The sequence below is a fragment of the Ascidia mentula genome, chromosome 4, assembly GCF_947561715.1.
Source record: "Ascidia mentula chromosome 4, kaAscMent1.1, whole genome shotgun sequence".
Lineage (NCBI taxonomy): Eukaryota > Metazoa > Chordata > Ascidiacea > Phlebobranchia > Ascidiidae > Ascidia > Ascidia mentula.
Window position 1 is genome coordinate 19,949,605 of NC_138569.1, and position 20,359 is coordinate 19,969,963.

A 20,359-nucleotide genomic window follows, 5' to 3' on the forward strand; every position below is an offset into this window, starting at 1 on the left:
TAGTTCTCCTTCAGTTTCGTCGGAGGGCAAGGGAGAGTGCTCCTTCGGCATCACTGATGAATTTTTCTTTTTTGGCGTCGGTTTCGAAATCCTTTGCATGATGAAAAGCATCGATGGCCCTCGCAAAGCAGTCGGCAGCATTTTCGTACTGCGCCATAACCAAGTAGGTTGCTCCAAGGTTGTTTAGGTAGGTACCGTACATTTGAATGTGGGCTGCCGAGTTGCCATAGGTTTTGTCCATGTTGTCAATGGCACCAAGGAGAGTATTCTCTCGTGTGTCATGGTCTTCCACCTCCAGTTCCACGCACTCCACAACGTGGAAACAAACGGATCGAATGAGAAGAAGCACTTTGTCACCTGCGTGGTCTGTGGCCTTGATGACCTTGTCCTTGATCTGATGAAGCATTGGGCCGATGGTCAGCTCGCCAACGGCCTTGTTGCTCGAATCAAGCTTCACCAATTCGGACAGACTCTCGCGAATGACGTGCATGCAGTGAAGCATTGATGCCGCCACAGTCCCAGATGCTGGTTCCGCTGCGAGCAGAGAAGATGCCAAGTTGGCCACGGCAATCGCGTGGAGATATTTCTCTTTTTCCTGAAGCTTGAGAGAAAATTTTAAAGCTTCGTCAGCGGTTGTGTGCAAGGATTTTCGTACAAGGGTGAGGAGCTTTTGAAACACTTCCTCAGCTTCCTCATGGCGTTGCGTCACAAACAGGCTCTCGTAATATTTGAAGAGAAAGGGAAGATCCCGTACTTCCTCATCCTGTTCGTAGATTCGATCCAGGATTCCAAATGCTTCATCGAAGCTCCCTTCAGCCATTAACTCTGCACTTCGGTCTGGGAATTAAATAATTGTAATGAGCTGGTACCAATTATTAGATGTTTGCAACAACTGTTTTCGTGTCCGATGTTTACTGACCTTCAAGATCGAAGAATCGTTCAAGGTTGCTTCTTGAAATACATTTCCCGGGTTTCTGTGTGGACGCTTGAGATGCTTCCTTTTGTGAGGTTTCTAAAAAATTTCGTTACACGTCAAAATTTTTGATAAAATATAACTTGGTAACTTTATTAGGCTACGTCTTACAACTTTTGTTAAACTTATATTTACCAGATTGTTGCTGGTCCTGCATAAATAAACCCAGGGGATCAGACATCATTCCTTGCATGTGGTGAGACATTCTCTCTAAATTCATAATTTATGTTGACAACAACACCACTGAAAGATAATATTTCAAAATTTCTTACCAATATTTTGTGCCAACATCCCGTAGATAGTCCTGGGGGGAAAATGTTTATTTATAATAAGAGAGGTATGTAAGCTGACTTTGTTGTAAACGGTACATACCGATGGTCCGGTTTGTGTTGAACATTGACATTAAAGTTGAGTTGCATCCGCTCATCGTCCGTCGTAATATTATGGCTTTCCATTGCTTTTCGATCATCCATTCTCAAAGTTTTATCTCAAAAATGTACTTCTTCAATGTTGTGCACACAAAACTAGGCTTACTGTATATTTGCAGGCTAAAATTTGCAGGAGTTCTTCAGTGCCAGGAAAATATCCAATACCCTGAAAAAGTTTTCAAAGTTGTATTTAAATATGTTAATTTTAGTGCTTACTGCAGCCACTTTGAAAATCATGTTTGTATACTAGGTCAAATTTGCCGTAGCGTAAAAGCCATTTAGTTTATATGACGTATTTTTATGAAAGCAATTTGGCGACCATTGATAGCAAAAGTTGTAACTTATTTCATCCCTGTTAACTAACAAACATGTCTGGTTCTGATACTGCACTCCCAACCCACTCAGTAAAGAATCTCAGTACCGTTTTTGTTGACTAGTATGTTGCTGCGTCGAGCCAGTAGTTCCTCTTTTCGACAACCGTGACGTCGGCCCTGATCACGTGACTCATATGTATTGGAGGTAAGTAAAACGTGTCGAACGGGTTTGGTTCGGTGATTGGTTTCTCAATTTTCTCAATTGCTCTTCTCAATTTATTCAGGCATCGTGTTATGTTTAATCAACTACCGTGATTGTAGTGTTATGTGGTACTATATACACGTATGACTTTTGCCCAAGCTTTTAGCAAGTATTTTATAAATGATTAACTTTAACTGTTGCAGACTGAGATTTTTTGAAAAGCTATAAGCGGCTAAAATGCCCGATACACAAAAGGCAATAAACCCATCGTTACTGGCTGTAGCTAAAATCTCTGACGACAAATCTGATGACAACAGTACAAGGCATGACAGTTACTTGCAATGGTCACAGTTACTTGCAATACAACAGGGATAATGCATTTGAGACTTTCACGTTCGATGGGAAAACATTGGAGACACGCTTCATCTAATCGTTCTACAAGTATTTTGCTAATTTTTTGGCGCGGCGGATAAACAAAATCTGCAGATAAAAGTGGACATATGTTGATTAATTGATTGGTGAAGACGAAATAGAATCACGGATTTATGGGCCAGCCAAAGTACGTGATCAAAGCTTATATGCAGTTAATAGAAGAGCAAACAACATTGGAAGCGTATGTACACACAAAAGTCCTCGTATGTCCCAATACCCCGCCCACACATCTTACTCAAGACCCTGAGCCCGGCTTAAAACACGTTCGGTGTCTTTAATGTATTTTTCCCGTTTGCTGTCGGATTGGAAGTCGGTAGCTATGTTGAAGCAGTTAAGTGCCTCTGCAAGATGTGCGACAGCTTGTTCGTTGCTCCCTTGTCTGAGGTAAGCCGACCCCAGGTTGTTGGCAAGTGTGCCGAAAATTTGATGTTTCAATACGGCGCTATCCCCCAGGACATCACGCATGTGCGTGAGGGTATCCTCAACCAAACGGATGCGTTTGCGCCGGTTCGTTTCGCATATCTCAATGCCGTGAATTACCCAAGCGTATTTGACGCACTTGTACTGCGGATTGACGTCACAAATTTGCGAGAAAGCATCTTTCATGGCGTACATTTGCGGTAAAACGCAGCGCGTTACGAACGGATTCAGGTTTTCGTCGTTCTCCAGCATTATGGTGACGGTTTGTTTCATACCTACCACACAGTTTTCGATCGCCTCCAATACTACGTACGAGCCGCCGGCTACGTAGAAAAGATCGTAAAATATTTCATACACAAGCAAGGAAGCGTAAAATCGCCCCAGTTGACAAAGTTTGTCGGCCAGCCACAACACAGCCTTACTCAGGGGGTTAAGGCTTTTCATCAAAGTCTTGAGTTGCTCTTTGGCTTGCTCGTAATCGCTCTCTGTTGCCATCAAGCTGACGCAGTACTCCAGAAGAAACGAAGCATCTCTCATATCCTCACCGAGTCTGTTTCGTTCGACCAGAATACCGAAAGCCTCTTCAAAATTCCCCTTATTGATGTATGATGACGTATCATCTGCGCTTCCAAAGCAAGGTACTTTAAGCCTTGAGCAAATTGAGAGAACATGATTTCTGCTCAACATGTTTGTGCGGTTTATTGAATTCGGTTGTCCGTCTTAATGTTAAGGTTTACATTGTGGTGAAAAAGAATTGTTGCCACGTTAAATATATAGAATTGTTTAATGTAGAATGCGCTATTGGAATGGTTGTGTGGTGAAACGTATGTTCGTCAACAAATCAAACAAAGAACTTTAAAAACATGATTTCTTTTCATAAAACCTACCCACGCACTCCAACAAGAAATTGAATACATGGGCAAATTTAACACCTACCATGCCACAAGAAAACTTTTTCAAGGTCATACCTCGAAGCATTTTCACCTTGTCGTTCCTCACCTGAAACAGAAGATCACCCATGTAATTTGTACTGAACGCTGCAAATTGATGCCATCATAAACAGTGCAAACATTTACCCAAATGCCTATCTCGACCTATGTGACCTAACATGGCAATACGCATTCAAAGACGAGTCACAGCATCAAAGTGCAAAACGTCAAAATTCGTATCTAAAACGTGAATAACATGATGTTTTGTTTTATACATAACAATTATTATGTTGTCATCTTCTTCAGGGTGAATGCACACTTGTGAGATCTCAGATGGTGTCCAATGTCCTCTCCCAAAAGAAGTCGCTTTTCAACAAGCAAACTCCGGAAGAGGTGGGATGCGACCGTGGGAGGAACATGCCTAGCTCCTCCGAACCCTTAGCTGACTTCCGCATGTGGAAGAGAGGAGGTGTTATTAACTCCTGGCACAAAGATCAAAACAAAGAAACAGCGTACGTGAAACCTCAAACATTTTGACCCATATCGGTTGTGATAATAAAATAGTAGGCCTAGATGCAATGATACGCAGAATGCCATGTTGCATTTAGAAGTAAATTGAGCAAATTGGTAAGATAGTTTCCAATGTATTTGTACAGTTGTTTATTTATGGACAATGGGTAATTTCTTTTCTTCGGTAAACTAGCTGATTGGTAGAAGTATGTATGTCCATAATATAACTCTCATGAGAATCATTAGACTTGCTCTCAAAGTTCTCACAATGCGATATTATGCAGTGCTGGTCTGGTGTGTGTTAAATTATTTTGCGTAAGACAGGTTATTATGTATATATCATAAAGTATAGTTGTATACACGTGAAGGTCGACCTTCAAAAGCGGTTCATCGGTTTGGAGCGATCGCAGCAAGTCTCCAACCAGCCTCGCCTCACAATCGTCAGAAAATCTGGTAAATACAAAATAAATAAACACAATCACAGCAAAACGGGAAAACCTGGACCAAATTTATTTTCAGGTAAACGGACATGGTGGGAAAAAATCTACCACCTTGCCTTCCATCCTTAAATCAGCAAGTCAGGTTGTCAACGGCAACCATGACGTCATAGTCGAAGAAGAGGAAAGCAGAAGTCAAGCGAGGCAAATCACGACCGTTATAAACCCGATTGATGCTTCCATGGCCGGAGTAACTCGGGCGGAAACAGGATCTGCTCGACTCCTACTGAGTCGCTCCCGGATGTCAGCATCGTTTGCGACTCAGCATCGCTTCGAGACGAGGAGTAAAGTGTCCTCCCGGTCCCAGAGGCAGATTAGCAGCGCTCCTCCTGTACTCAGACACACACACCTCGTATTGGGGAGACTTAAGGCCAACGACGTCTTTGTAAGTTGACTTAACTGGCCTTGTAGAAGCAAAGAGCCATAATGTATTCATTAAGCTGCAGTCAGTAGTGCAAACAGTTTCGGCAAAAACTTCTCATCAGGTCAAAACGCCCTATTGTTTGCAGCTCAATAAACTCGCCATATTTTTGGAAATTGCGAACAACCAGCACTGACATTCAGTCCGAAAATTATAGACATATACAGCTTGGCTATAGCTGATAATAAGTTTATTTATGAAGGGTCTTGATGATTTGTTCAATGGTCCTGATGATGTTACTCGAATAGCTTTAATAAGCAATGTAGCGGACGTTGTGTTGATGAGGAGGACCTTCTTTCTACGACATGCTCCTGCCAATCTATTGATTCAACTTAGCGGAGTGGTAAGCTTTAACTTTGTTTATCTAATTCACAAATACTGACAAGGCAACCTTTAAGTCTAAAGTTAAATTCCGCCTAAATGCGTGGTCTTAAAAACCTTCAGAATTAGTTACGATCCAATACTGCCTGTAAAGGAGGGCGATTTCTTCTTAATTTATCAAACTAACAACAAGTTATAACGAAACAGGCAAAACGTAGTAGTGAACGCGATTGTGGTTTACAGCCTCGTATAAGGTAAGCAATCAAACTGACGGACGACCAAGAAATAAATAAGAATTTTTTTTTGGTAGAATCAAGACTTCCCGACGATAGCGGAGGCGCGCGCCATCCACGAAACGAAAGAAACTTGGAAAATGTACAAAAACTCATACATAAACCTCCTGACCTCGGCTCGGAAAAGTGACAAAAACTTGCAACGCCCGTTTACCGCCGCTGAGAGCAAGACAAGGCGGACCACATCATCATACAGACAACGTGGTATCGTTAACTCACGACTATCCCTCCTGCTAAACACCCACCGCAAAATTTTGAGAGAAACATATTCAGTGCACCAGCGATTTCTCGGACGATAGGTGGCAGTAGTAAGCTGAGCAGCAATGGAAGGTTTGCCACAAGAAGAGATATTCACTATGCAAGTTTAAACTGAAAGAACTGGACGTTGAATTTGCGGCCAGGTGAATTGTATTTCTCTGAGCAAGAAGTACACGTGACACTGCAAACTATATGTTTCAAATACCTATACTATAAAACATGCAATGTTTTGTGTGAACTAGCTCTCTGAGTGTGGTAAGATTTTATTTTGTAAGTTTCGTTATTTTTTTTTCAACCCGGCACAAAAAAAATATATGAAACAATGAACAAAGTTTTTAACTATACATGTTTCCCCAATTGCAGAAATCACTGTATGTATTGGTCTCAAGAGACAGGCAATGATAAGAGGGGTTTAGCGCATTCTTAAGTTTCTCTTGTAAAAAACGTTCTGGACAAGGCCCTCGGTAAGGCTATTGTTTGCAATTTTTGAATATGAGTAATTATCTTGTTCAACACTAGAAACCATTTTCGTTTCTACAAAAAAAACGATCTGAAAAAAATACGCTGTTTTTAATACATGTGGAATTCGGTTTATTGAACTTGCTAAATGCTAACTGAATGTGTTGCGGTTTAGAAATTTGAAAAAGATAAATAAAACAGTGTATATTACCGTATTTACTCAATTCTAAGCCACGCTATAAAGTTTCTTAACCTGGCTTGATTACCAATCTACACAAAAGGAAACTTGATAGCGTGGCGTACCAGGCGACTGAATGTAGTTCCGCTTTTCGTTGGTGGTTGTGACCATTACAAGGTTGTTGTATTGTATCATATCAATCAGTAAATTCTGTTGCCAAGCATTTCCAGGCATTGTGTATTGGCTTTTGTGTATGTATGGAAACACCTGTAACAGAAGATCACCTATGCACTTTGTACAAAGTGTAATATGTAGAATACTCACCTACTATATTTACAAAATTTGATCGGTAATTTCGTTTGGCTACTTGCTTTTTTACTTGGGTTATAATATTGTCCAAGTCCAGGGTTATAATATTGAATATCAGCTCCAATATACGTAGCCTGAAATAATAAAATAATGTGCCCCGACTCTATATATAGCCTGAAATAATGTTGTGTAACGGTTGTGTAAAGGTCATTGCGCTTTTGGAATCTGAAAAAGATTGTAATGAAACAGCGTATAATGCCGTATTAGCTCAAAAGTTAACCATTTATTAAGGTCTATGAAGTTCCTGACCCTCCCATTTGTGCCCCTTACAATTAAGGGCGGCTTGTGTTTTTTGTCACGCCAATATTTTGTCTGCGGATCTATGTTTTTCAAGAAATTCAACCCTCAACCCACTCCCTTGTTTTTGGTAACAAAATTGACACATTAAATGTTATTGGTAAGCTGCAGACAGGGTGTGTACACGCACTGTTTCGACCTGTGAGGTCTCATCAGTGCAGCTGTTGCAGTGGCACTGTGCTATCTTTTACACTAGCAGGCACACTAGATTCCACTTTGTGGTAACATTGAATGTTACTTTCACATTATCGTGCGGCTATAACAGTCATGTGCGCCGAAGTGTAACTCATATACCAAGCTGCACAAAAGAAAACTTTATAGTGTGCCGTAAAACAGGCAACTGAATTTAGTTCCGCTTTTCGTTTGTTGTTGTGACCTTGTAAGGTCGTTGTGTTGCCTTAATCCATTCCGTTGCCAAGCATTTCCAGGCTCTTTGTGTTGGCTTTTTTGTATGTATGGAAACACCGTTCATTTGGTTCCGCGATAGCAGGGTAAACGTCATTCGATCCTTCGTCTGCTCGCATTCGAAGAGGAACTATTACATGAGCAGGGTTACAGGACAGTCAGTTGGTAAATTGTTGGAGAATTTTTACTAGACAGAAATTACAATCGGTAAAGGTAACTTCATAGAAAGGTTTTTAAATAGTAGGCCTACATCGATTTGTCAACACTCCACCATACGTAAACTGTTTACAACTTGACCTGGTGTCTCTTTCATGTTGGTAACCTATTACAATCCTATATTGACAATGCTTACAAAAGAATTTAAATTTGTGTAGCATTATTCTGTGATGCTTGTTTATGATTTTAGGAGATTATTACATTGCGTAAATTATGTAAAGCGTAAAATATTTCTTTTGGTGTTACTCAACATAGGAACTTTGACTAAATTAGGATAAATGGTGCGTGTCTTGCATTTTATAATGCGCATATTAAATTTAGTTTATTTTCACTTCCTTAGCCAGCAAGCTGTGAGGCGGCGCCAACGAAACTTGTGTTTGATATTTCAATATTTTTTAACAAAATCCACAAGGACGCCAGTCGCGCCACAACAGAATTCGCGTTTAAACAAATACTGTCTTCGTCTCACAAAGGAAGTAATTGAGAATGTGCTCTGTGTATTGTGTAAATATTTCATTCTGCTCCGTGGCAGCTGATACACAACTTTACAAAAATTTATTTTGCGCAGAAACATGGCTTAAAAACAATCAACTGAAATGTTACACTGATTGTAGTAAGCTTACTTTTAAAAAAATATATCAAAATGGATGAAGGCGCAGAAGTTGGACACGTCCCTAACGAAGAATCGCCACAGAAGGACAATGTATTTCGTTTTATTACGAAAATAATCCAAATCGAGCTACATGGGTCGGCAGCTGTAGTGGCAACTGCTGCAACTGCTGCTGCGACAGTTGGCGTTGCGGGGTATATGGCATGGAATGTAGTAAACTCCGATATGTTTGTTGATGTTTTGTGTAAAGCGGTAATTACAATCACTGGGGCGTACGTGTATAAAATGTCTCACAAAAGCGTAGTACTGAGCGTGGTTGCTGAAACTCCGGAAATAGCTAGACGCGTTATAGAAGCATGTAATTCTGGTGAATTGCTAAAAGAAATAAACATCCAAATCATGACGTACAACAAAAAGGAAAATGACAACATCCAGGCTTTTGAATCGCTCTCATTTAAGTTTGAAGGGCGAAATGAAGACCCGATTGAAATGCAACAAAAAGCAAAAACAAACATTGAGAATATCAAACAGTTTGGATTGGAGGTAAATTAAAATGGAATTGTAGCAAACCATGACCCATAATTTAAATAACATTTTGTTCTAAACGTTACTTTTTTACTTTTTGAAATTTTTTGAGAATGGGGACACTCTTCAGACACTTTGTCTGCCATACAGCAAGACTTCATCAGTTTATCAACACAATTCAAACGTCAACCAAACAACTTTCAAAAGCACTGGAAAAAAGGGACACGTTAACCCCGCTTGTAAGATCACGTGCTGGGGGCAAAAAACATACTGTGGAAGGCGCAGCTGACATTTTAATTTCGATGTAAAACCCTCATGAAGTCTTGCTGTATGGCAGACGAAATGTCGAAAGATAAAACTACGTTAATTTATGCCAGACGAGCATTCCTGGTTAAATTGTAGTAAGTCTTACTGCAAAAGTAGCACAATATGCATGATGTTGTGTGCCGAAAAAGAAAAGGTTTTATTTTGACAAAATCAACACAGCGAAACTAAACCTTTGTTGCAGGATTTCGAAGCCGTGGAGCTAACTGGCATATTCGCAGAGAAACAAAAAGTAGACAACTCTGAACTACGCAAAGACATAAGTAATGCGTTTTATGTTCCAAAAATTTAGTTTGCTTGTGTAAACGAAAGTAGTGTAAAGAAAATCAAAAGTTTAAGTTGCTTAACAAAGGGAAACCGAGTTCTCAATACCTGAAATAATTATCCTATTCTCTTTATGTTTTAGGTTTACATGAGGCACTGCAAGCTGCACACCATGCGGTACAAATAGTTCAACCTAATCCGAACTTAAAAGATGGTTATTTCCTTGATGAAGAGGAACTGGAACGCATTTTTGCCCATCCAGATGTTGCTGACACACCTGTGGCCATCTATTCGATCACTGGGGCACTCAGAAAGGGAAAATCGTTTTTGATGAATTTGATTCTTCATTATCTTTGGGCAAACAAATATAATATGGTATTAAATAGCTATTGTGGTTCGCAACATTCATCAGTAAGCAGAGATAATGGACAAACCTGTCCAACAATAATAATTGATGTGTCCACTTCCTATAATCACGTAGTCTCTTGAACAAAAGGATTTGCACACATTTGGAACAATTATATTGTTTGTTAAAGTAGTTTTTAATTAACTTCATTCGCATATGGGGCAAATTGAATGTTAACTAACTCTTGTTACAGCCAAACCAGTGGCTGAATTTTTCCGAGGATAGTCTGAACAAAGGGTTTGCATGGCGTGGTGGAGATGAAAAACACACAGAAGGGATTTGGATTTGGGATGAACCTTTTTTTGTGTCCACTCCAGAGAAGGTGAAAGTCGAGTAAACATGTAAACACTATAAATGTATAATGAAACGAAGAAAAAAAAATCGTCGAATAAAGTTGGTTTCGTATCAGTATTTTTTTTATCAAACACTTTATACATACATTGCCAAATACTTTTCCCATATTTTGACATTAGATTGTGTCATTGAATAAGGCATACCTTTCAACGAACTTTCTATCAAAAAATGTCTAAAAGGCCCGTTTACACACGAACAGTTTGGCACGACACAGCACAGTCTGGCACACACGGTGTTCACACTACTGGAACAATCGAGCACGACCGCGGGGATTTCCCTGATATAAACACGAAACCGACAAGTGCAAGTGACAAGTTACGTTAATAATTTTTTAAAGATGTCAGCCATACCTTGCATTTCTCGGCCGCACCAGCGATATTATAGGTACGAATTGATGTTGTTGCTATTGGCTGTACATATTCTTTAACAAAAAGCATGTACTGTTTTACATAGTTAGACATGTACTGTTTTTCATAATTTTTTACGACGCAAGGTAACACTACAGTATGTTGAACCAAACAGCACAGATTATGAAAACTAAGATGGTATTATTGAACCAGTGGTTTTTCACAGCAGCATCCTGCTGAGACGCCGTTGCCTTGTAATGCAGAAACGGCACCATTCCATACGCTCAAAACAATCGCTCACATGTCAAACGCGGTGTCACATCACACAACCACCACTAAAATAATATGTCCTCTCCTTTAAGCAGTCGCCTTGCACGAAATTTTGCTCTTCGAGCAAAAGCGAGCACATCCTTGCACAGACCGGCACATCCCATCCCAGCACAATTCAGCACACATGCACAATAAAACAAACACGTCTTTTAGTTTTAATGAAATGTTATACAGAAAAAAATTGCCATATACCTTATGGATACTCAAGGCGCATTTGAACCAGGTGCAAGTTTTAGGGACTCTATGTCTATTTTCGGACTAAGCACGTTTATGAGTTCCTTTCAAATCTGCAATGTTCAAGGTCAAATTCAAGAAGATACCCTACTGCATTTACAGGTAATTATTTGCAGTTTCATAACACTAAAATAAATTTTTAAAACATGTTTTTATTTTCAGTTTTTTACCGAGTATGCCAGGAAAGCACAAGAACATGAAAGCATTTCTGAAAAACCCTTTCAGGTGGGTTAACTTATATGGAAGCTTTGCATCGATTTTATACTTAATTTTACTAACATCTATCAGGACCTGCTGTTCCTCATTCGGGATTGGGCAAATAGTTCCAGTACACACTTCGAGGGTGGTGCAAAACATCTGAATAAGGTCCTACGGACTCAACACCCAGAGAGTAATAAGGCTCGGAATAGCTTGAAGCAATCATTTGGCGATGTCCGTTGTTTCGTGTTGCCCTACCCAGGAGAAACAGTTGCCGAGGATGATGGTAATCAGTCACAGACGATAACACCAAAAGGTAATACATTTTAAAAGCTTACCAAAATTTACTGGTATTCCAACAACATTAAGGTTCATTTTATAGCCGACAAAACGACAAACCAGCACGCAATAAAGTGTGTGTCCCTGTTTCACAATGTTTGTTTCGTCAAAGTAATGGGATATTTTGATTCAGATATCCGACAAAAGTTTTTAAATGACCTTGATGTGTTGTTTAAAAAAATATTGTCACCCAACGAGGTTGTGATGAAGAGAGTACGCAGCAAGCCAGTTACAGGAAAAGATCTTATAAACTACACCATAGCATATTTTAAAGCATTTTCCACTGGAAAGATGCCGGAGTTCAACAGAATTTTTGAGGTTTGATTGTTTTGACACTATATGACACGTTATGTGCAATTCCGTTGAAATACCGTATCGTAGAATACGTTGTATGTATGTCATATGGCGCATTTAACACAAAACACCACTGCAAATGGAAAAAATAAGTCTAGTATAGCTGCTTATCGTTTATCCCTAAATTTCCGCAACTGGTCAAATTTCGCGAGCACTGCAAAGATACCGTGACCTTTTTTATTAATTTTTATTTATATTATTGATCTAAGTAATAACATAACCCAGATTGTTACTGAACGCAGGCAACAGCCAAGTCTTTTATTTTAACCAAACTTCAACACTGCAAGGAAGTGTACAGGCATAATATGAATGAGGTATTTTCTAGATAAAAAAATGATTAAAAAACTTTAAATTAAAACTTTCAGGCATTTGCAGCTGTTTTTGGCATAGCTTTATTTAAATGTTGCAATAAAAACATCTAAAAGTTTTTGCTATTGGTTATTGTTTTTGCTTTGACTATGTCTTTGATAAAACTTCGGAACCAATTATAGATATGCGCCAGGGAGTACATTAGCAGCAAAGACCTGACAGAAAGCCACATTAAATGCAAAACCACGTTGCTTCATAATTTTACACAAGAAATAAATTTGGTAGAAGATAAGTTTGTCTCAAAATGTCACAATCACTTGCAAGACACGATGGACCTTGATTTCCAATATTTTGAGCAAAGTAACCAACTTAAGCAGGTGCGTGTTATAATTCGTTAAAATGTTAATAAAATGTTAAAAAATTTACTCCACAAACTCTTATTATTCTTGCATTTTGCTTTTTTACTTGTATAGTTGCCATATGGGTCGTAATTCTTTTACGTTAGTTGTTAATTTCAAAAATGAGAAAAGCCACGATTGAAGTAGGATATACTTTAGGATATATCATATTCAACAGTTGTTTGGTACGGCTCGAACGTCTTATCGATGTTTTAATGCTGTTTAATCCTAATCCAGGATATTACATACAGTATGCACACATAATAGTTTGGTACAAAGTGATTCAAGTTCTTGAGGGGCCGTAAAGTTATACCAAGTCTTAAAAGCTTGTTATATGTCAATTGCCAATTGATATTCCAGGAACAAACAAAAAAAAAAGTGGAAAAACTCATGGTAGAGATCGCAGATATCTACGATTCATGTTTAAAAAAAGTACGTTCTATTGTGTAACAGAAGTTATTGCATATCTACGATTCATGTTATTGCGTAAGCATATTACCGTAAACTTCTTGAACGTCACAACTGCAGAGAACTGAAGAAAAATATGTGGAAAAGGAATCTCTCAAAGAATTATCAGATACTTTGGAAAAAGAAGCGTTTGACCGGTACAAAACAGAAATGGAAAAGTACCCAAGTAATATGGGTGACAGTTATCGAATCACAATGGAAAGCTATATCAATGGGAGGTTATTGCGATTCAAACAAAGGAACAACAACAGGCTGGCAAGTAGTCTTCTTCATTTAGTGTCATAAATTACAAAGCTAATTTCTTCGAAGTAAAGCACTATTGCCAATCGTTGTAATAGTTGCACATTGGCTCACTTATCAATCATTTTTCAGGAAATGGTAAAAAGGCAAAGTCAACAGATATCATTAACCGCTAGCGAAACATACAATAAAATGATGAATGAGGCAAGAATATTGTTGTGATTTTAAAATATGTTGTTTTTTCATAAACTTACTGTTTAGTTAAACAAAGAAGAATTGTTTTGTAAATATGCACTGCTTTGGTAATTATAGAAAAATTAATTTTCCTTTTGTATTTGATTGTCCGATACCAGAAATGCGGTTTCAAAGCCTTGGACGAAAAACAATTCGACGATATACATCAAAAAGCTTACAAAAAGGCGTTCGAAAAATTTAATAGTTTGTGTGTTGAAGAAATCTCAGTTCTGCAGGTCGATGCGAAAAAAACCTTCGAATCAACGATTGAACAATGGAAAGATGACTACCTAAAAACTAACGTAAGAGATAAAAAAAAAGCAATGAATTATGTACCTGGTCGGAACCAAACTGGCAAAACGAAAATGAATACAATAAAACAAATTTTCCGAGAAAAATATGAAAATACAGTTTCGTTCTTGTGGCGAATATGGACAATGTATCTCTATACTTCACAGCAATTAGCCGCGGAAGAAGTGTCGGATTCCATAAACAATGCAAGAAGGTACTACATTTCCAAAGCAAAAAACGTAAGCTTACTTTTTGTTATTACCAAATGTTTATCAGAAAAACTACCTTTGAAAGTTGCAGATTACCTGCTAGTTAAACGGTGCTACATTGCTACTGACACCAGTTGCACTGATGAGACCTGATAGGTTGAAACAATGTGCATTACTGCCTGCAGCTACCAATGATTATTAAAGTACTTTTTATTATCAGCTTACTTAAAAAAGCTGACCTATAAAGTAGTTCTAGTTTGCACAAGCAACAATTACATAAACTTTTTCCCTTTTTGCAAAAACCCAGGCTTATGCAAACATTTCGTAAATCACCTGGAGGACAAACAGTCGTTTTTGTTACAATTAATATTGAGAAATTGAATTATAATTTAGAGATTAAATGTATGTTACTAGCTGTGATGTCTTACACGTGTTTTTAGAAATGTGGCAAAACTTACCAATCGGAAAAAACTCTGGTAGATATTCATGATGAAACTAAGAAAGAAGCGGAATCTTTCCTTGCAACAGCCTGTGACGACATCACACACCAAAAGTTTGGCGAAATGATTGAAAGGGAATTCCGGAAAATGAAACAAAGAAACCGCCAACTCGAAGTTTGTTTGTTTTCTGATCTTATAGGCAGTAGACAAAGTGTATTGAGTAAAAAAAGCGGTTCTGGTTGGCTTACAAGCTTAGTTATGACTTTTTTGTTTTTAAAAAGTATTTTTTTTAGGAGGAAGAAGTTATCAAACTGAAACAACTCATGGAGGACGCTTTGAAACAATATCAAACTATCACAGACGAAGTAAGTTAAAACATTTGCGATGAACGTCATAACAAAGATCTCCTCGTTTTCTAAAATTCTTGTTCTTAGAATTCTTTTCAAAATTTTTTGTCATACAAATTAACCTTCATCATATACTTTAGTCATTTATTAAATTAAACAAATATTTTGCAGCAAAGCAACATACAAAACACTAACATTTTTAGGCCACTAAACATTTTGTGATGGATGAACAATTGCAAAAACTGCACGAACTGGCAAAGTCCAAAGCAATGGAAATGTATGAAAAACATGCAACAAAAGAATTGGAACAGGATTTTATCACAATAAAAGAGCATCTTGAAAATAAATTCCAGGAGCATTATGAGTTGGTGCGGATCAAAAATGATACGTACAAGGTCAGCATCTTTAAAATGTTTTGGTATTTTGAGTTTTTAGTTCATTCATTTTTTGACTTAAAGTACTTCTTATCCGTTCATCTAAGTTAGATGAAGACAATGCCTAATCGAAAGGTCAGATTCAAATCGAAAGGACACTTAAATAGCTAGTCCGTTTGTAGGCCTATATCATTTATCCGCAAAAAAACTAATTATACACCATTTCCTATGAGCCGAAAGTTAAAGTTTTATGATAAGCAAAGTGAAGCCAATAATATGAATTGTGTAAGCTGCATACAGATGGCCATTGTTTCGAGCTATAAGGTCTCATCAGTGCAGCTGGTGTGACTAACAGACGACTTTGCTGACCAAACGGCCAGACTTCTACTTTGTGGTGACTATACAACCACCGTCATCCGTTGGGCAATGCTCAACCAATAGTGCCGTCCGGCCCCGTGTCACAATAATCATATGATAAACAAAGTGGAACCAATAATATGAATTGTGTAAGCTGCATACAGATGGCCATCATCATCATATCACATGATGATTATTGTGACACGGGCCTGACGGCACTATTGGTTAAGCTTTGCTTGGTCATAGTGTTTCCATCTTGTTTTCTCTGTAAGGTTGCACCTGGTTTGGTGCCCTACGGATGACGGTGATTGCATAGTCACCACAAAGTGGAAGTCTTTGCTTTGCCGTTTGGTCGGCAAAGTCGTCTGATACTTACACCAGCTGCACTCATGAGACCTTATAGGTCGAAACAGTGGCCATCTGTATGCTGCTCACACAAGTTAAAGTTTTAGTTACACTACAATTAGTTATTATTTTGCTAGTCTATTTCTGTTTTAAGCAATACCTTTTTTTTAATGGTGAAATGCAGAAAAAACTTCAACAGGAAGCAATGAATATGCAACATACACTATTAAAGAGTTACGTGCTTACGATGCGTGAAGTAAGTATGCACTCATTTATGCTTATACAGAAGAAATAAAAAACATATTTTGTTAAATACTGTTTTGTGAAAAGAGGCTCAAATACAACTTACAAATAAACCTTGTAACGAAAGTACGTCATTGTATTTGGAATAGTTGGAGCTGTGATGAAATGTTTTGTTGTTGTGTAGCTGTGCGACGGAGCACATGTCTCAGGACCAGTGTTAATGGCTGCACACGACCGGTTCACAGAAAATGCCAGGCAACTGTTTGACAAACAGTTTGGTGGGGCACACACTGAAATAGTGAAACCATTTTACATGGAATTCGAAGCAAGGGTGGACGAGTACTTCCAACGTGTCAAAAATCAAAACGCCGTTAATCAAGATATATATTACAGGAATAAGAAAACTCCATATGCGAATCTTTTTGGCTCAAGCCTACCGATTGTTGTGAATAAACAAAATTAAAGTTAACATCACACAAATTGTAAATACTACAGTGTGTAAAATATTGGCACCAACAATTGGAAATATAAATACAGTTTTTTATTCATGTAAATATCAATGTTATAATGAATGCGTATTATAATCTTCGTGTTGCGTAGTATGTGGTGTAAAATACAGAATATAAACAAAATGTATTTTGCTGCTGTACCATCGTTGAGACAGACAGTTCAGAACGGAACTTCCCTGATAGAACTATCAATATCACATTTCAAAAGCTAAGCTAGTAGAGAACAAATTCTGTCACTTTTAAATTCTGTTCGAGTTTTTTCCAAACATCCAATACTATTTTTTCTGATATTGTGCTTTAAAACTGAAAAATCGTTGGCAAATATAAAGCAGGCACATGTGTAACTCTTTTAAATCAACGTGACAGCACAGTCGCAACAGTAGCAATACAAATATGAACTGAAGCTAAAATGGCTGTTAGCAGCAAATTTGTAATGCCCCAAATGCAACAACAAAGAGTTTGTGATAAATGAGAAAGCTACTTCAAATAACTGAAGTAAATACCCGTTTTAACATAGTAAAACGACTCAAAATGTATTTACAAACACCTTTTTGAGTACTGTATTACCGTTCTTCGCAAGGCCTGTTGTAAGCTCAACAATTTAGTTAATATAAGCACAAATATTGAAAAGTCCTGCATTGCTATACTTTATGTGCCATTCTACTGATTTGTTTAATGATGAAACTTTACTATCTTGTCAACCAATACAAAGTTTTGTGACCACGTTAGAACAAACAGCAGTTTAGAAGAAAATTAGTCCTTTGTGGTTAATTTTGGTAAAGAGCACAATACATGTTATTTCGCTTGACGATTGTTTTTGAAACTTTTTCAATTTTTCAATATTTTCAAGCAACATACTGTGAAATAAAGTTCATTTTAGTTTTCAAGCATCCAAATCTACGGAAAGGGAGCTAAAGAAGGATGTATGGAGAAGTATTCAACATACGCTTGTCAGTCCTGTGCACCACAACGTGACTTGTTTACCAAAAGCTACACAAAGGAAACTTTATAGCGTGACGTACAAGCTTACCAGTCGACTGAATGTAGTTCCGCTTTACCCTTCATTGTGGCTTCGCCTAGCTCTTAACTACGTTATTGTGTTGACTGAAATCAGCAGTTTTACTATTCAATAATGACTGAAAACAGCAATGTAACGGCAGCTGTAGTGCAAGGTAAGAAGTTTGCATGTGGTTAATTGTTTGTCTTTAATTTATGTTATTTGTATCAGAACCAGCACAACAAACTAAACAAAGCAATCCTGATCAGGCTTCTACCAGTCAACAGCAAAGTCAAACATCAACTGCCAAAATAAGAGGTTTGATCAGTCTTTGTAACTTTGCAATGCACCAATTACAACGACAATATTTTATACCAGATGGAGCTGGTGCAAATAATAAACGGAGAATGAAATTGTCTCAAGTATTTCTCACTGACTGGGAAGGTACGTGCTGTAATTATGTATGGTATCTTTATGCAGTTAAATTATTCAACCACGTTTAAATTAACCTTTTTAATGCAGAGGCTAGTACTGCACTGTTGAACGAAGGCAAGTACGATGCTGCATTCGGAATTCTCAACAGACAGTCAATGATGGGAAGAGTTTTGCGCAATCTCAAGTTCCTCTTGAAGTATGCAGTCTCCCTCCTGGCCACAGGTCGCATGAAAAGGTGTGCTCAAATCAGGAAGGAACTGGCCAATATTCTCAAGGAAAATGTTTACATCAGTCTTCACAGTGCCCTGACGTTTACAGAGATGCTCCATGCAAAAGGGCAACATCTCGATGCTGTATTGTTCTGTCTTCTCACAGTAGACCTGTTCTCGGACCCCAGTGACAAGAAGCAGACGATGGTGGTGGTGGACAAGTGCATGTCATCCATGCGCGAACCGGTGCTTGCCATCATGGAAGACGACGAAAGCATGAAATCATTTGTGCAAACCTACATCCTTCCAGTCATGCGTGAGATGAAGGAGATGGTTTTGTCATTGCATGGGGTCGACGACCAATTCAAGTGTGTAAAGGTGGCTTGGATCGTCCACTATATCGACGTGTGCGACCGTGACGTCAAGTCCAGCGCTGAAGTGCTGAAAGAAGGCATTGGTTTAATGCGCGACACGTTCGGCAACGATGCCATGAAATATCAGATTTTCGGCACGCTTCTAAACAATCTAGCTTCCGCCTACTTGAAGTTGTCCGAAACAGAGAAAGCGATCGGAACCCTTTCGGAAGCAATTGAGTGCTTTAAGGTGGCGGACGACTTTGAAACTGAAACAAAACGCCAAAAGTACATAAATGATTGCGAGCGATCTATGTTGAAAACTCAAGCTTTTGCATCCGATGACCTTGATTTAGCTGAACTTTTAAAGCAACATTTCAAATGAAACTTCTCTTGTTTTGTTTGTAGCATGGAATACGCTGTCTTGGCACCTGTACAGTAAATATACGTGTGCAAAATATTTCTGTGAATAAATTTCTTTGTGCGATTCGTTTTCTGTAATAACTGTAATCACTGTAACAGCTGTACCCTTCTAGTGAGTCTTGTGGTCTGAAATCCAAATTAAAAAAATGATTAATAATAGACTCTTCATGATCTTCAGCCTGTGAATAACGGAGCACAAATAGGAGAAATGAAGTTGTGATTGCTGGGTCCCTTGGATACTAAATTTAACAAAAAAATATTTTTGACTAGGATCTTTCATTTAATCCCTGAAGTCCTTCATTTCGATACTTTATCTCTGTTATTATTGATTATCCAGAGCAGGGCTTCACAAGGTTTATCGCTTGCGACCCCTTATATTTTACACAGTTTTTCGTGGCCCTCCATGTTTGACAGTCATCGAATAGTAATTTTAATGAAATGCCTGAGAAAACTTAACAGGCATATTTGATGACCCATAATACGTGTGTTAATCTTAAGTATATTTTATGGATCTGTTTAGCGTTTAATATGACAATGGTGAAATCTCTGCGACCCATGAAGTCCATTTCGCGATCCCTGCAGAGGGTCGCGACCCCCAGTATGAAAAGTACTGGTCTGTGGAGGTTTTTGGTAACTATCTTGCAGACCAATGCAAATTTTGTGAACCATCCACGTTAGTATAAACACCAATTTAAACAAAATCGTCTACTTTGGTTAAGTTTTGGAAAAATGTGGAATATTTTCTACATGCTATTTGATTTAACGATTGTTTATGAGACTTTTTGATTTGCTAACTTTCGTTCAATTAATTTGTGTTATTGTAGTGTAAAGTTCATAACTGTTTCCAAACGTCCAAAACTGCAGTTAATAGCTTAGAAAGGTTACATGGACAGTGTTAAACAAACGCTTATCAGTCCTGTGCGCCACAAACGTGATTTGTTTACCAAAACCAACACAAAAGGAAACCTAAT

General features: G+C 38.2%; 4 protein-coding genes across 4 annotated transcripts; 3 read left to right on the forward strand and 1 right to left on the reverse strand.

The window, feature by feature from the left end:
- Window positions 1–3: 3 nt before the first annotated feature.
- Window positions 4–1,900, reverse strand: LOC145898526 (uncharacterized). The gene is made up of 6 exons (XM_082987018.1): window positions 1,823–1,900; window positions 1,346–1,567; window positions 1,246–1,277; window positions 1,109–1,183; window positions 920–1,012; window positions 4–837 (listed from the first exon to the last, which is right to left on the reverse strand). Exons 2-6 carry the CDS (start codon window positions 1,444–1,446, stop codon window positions 11–13), a joined length of 1,128 nt encoding a protein of 375 aa, XP_082843144.1. The 5' UTR covers window positions 1,447–1,567; window positions 1,823–1,900; the 3' UTR covers window positions 4–10.
- A 1,806-nt stretch (window positions 1,901–3,706) lies between these two features.
- On the forward strand, window positions 3,707–6,414 carry LOC145898271 (uncharacterized). The gene is made up of 7 exons (XM_082986702.1): window positions 3,707–3,730; window positions 4,005–4,210; window positions 4,577–4,661; window positions 4,728–5,090; window positions 5,329–5,469; window positions 5,758–5,944; window positions 6,362–6,414. Exons 1-7 carry the CDS (start codon window positions 3,707–3,709, stop codon window positions 6,412–6,414), a joined length of 1,059 nt encoding a protein of 352 aa, XP_082842828.1.
- Window positions 6,415–8,494: 2,080 nt separating this feature from the next.
- LOC145897684 (uncharacterized) lies at window positions 8,495–17,084 on the forward strand. Its single transcript, XM_082986076.1, has 20 exons — window positions 8,495–9,075; window positions 9,566–9,644; window positions 9,788–10,020; window positions 10,245–10,373; window positions 11,257–11,418; window positions 11,479–11,541; window positions 11,605–11,830; window positions 11,987–12,171; window positions 12,450–12,521; window positions 12,699–12,893; window positions 13,275–13,346; window positions 13,443–13,637; window positions 13,755–13,826; window positions 13,976–14,158; window positions 14,315–14,386; window positions 14,797–14,970; window positions 15,090–15,161; window positions 15,347–15,538; window positions 16,404–16,475; window positions 16,647–17,084. The coding sequence occupies exons 1-20, from the start codon at window positions 8,566–8,568 to the stop codon at window positions 16,923–16,925; spliced, it is 3,237 nt and encodes a 1,078-aa protein (XP_082842202.1). The 5' UTR covers window positions 8,495–8,565; the 3' UTR covers window positions 16,926–17,084.
- An 865-nt stretch (window positions 17,085–17,949) lies between these two features.
- Window positions 17,950–19,452, forward strand: LOC145898898 (uncharacterized). The gene is made up of 4 exons (XM_082987550.1): window positions 17,950–18,143; window positions 18,200–18,286; window positions 18,347–18,412; window positions 18,491–19,452. Exons 1-4 carry the CDS (start codon window positions 18,104–18,106, stop codon window positions 19,348–19,350), a joined length of 1,053 nt encoding a protein of 350 aa, XP_082843676.1. The 5' UTR covers window positions 17,950–18,103; the 3' UTR covers window positions 19,351–19,452.
- The last annotated feature ends 907 nt before the right edge of the window (window positions 19,453–20,359 follow it).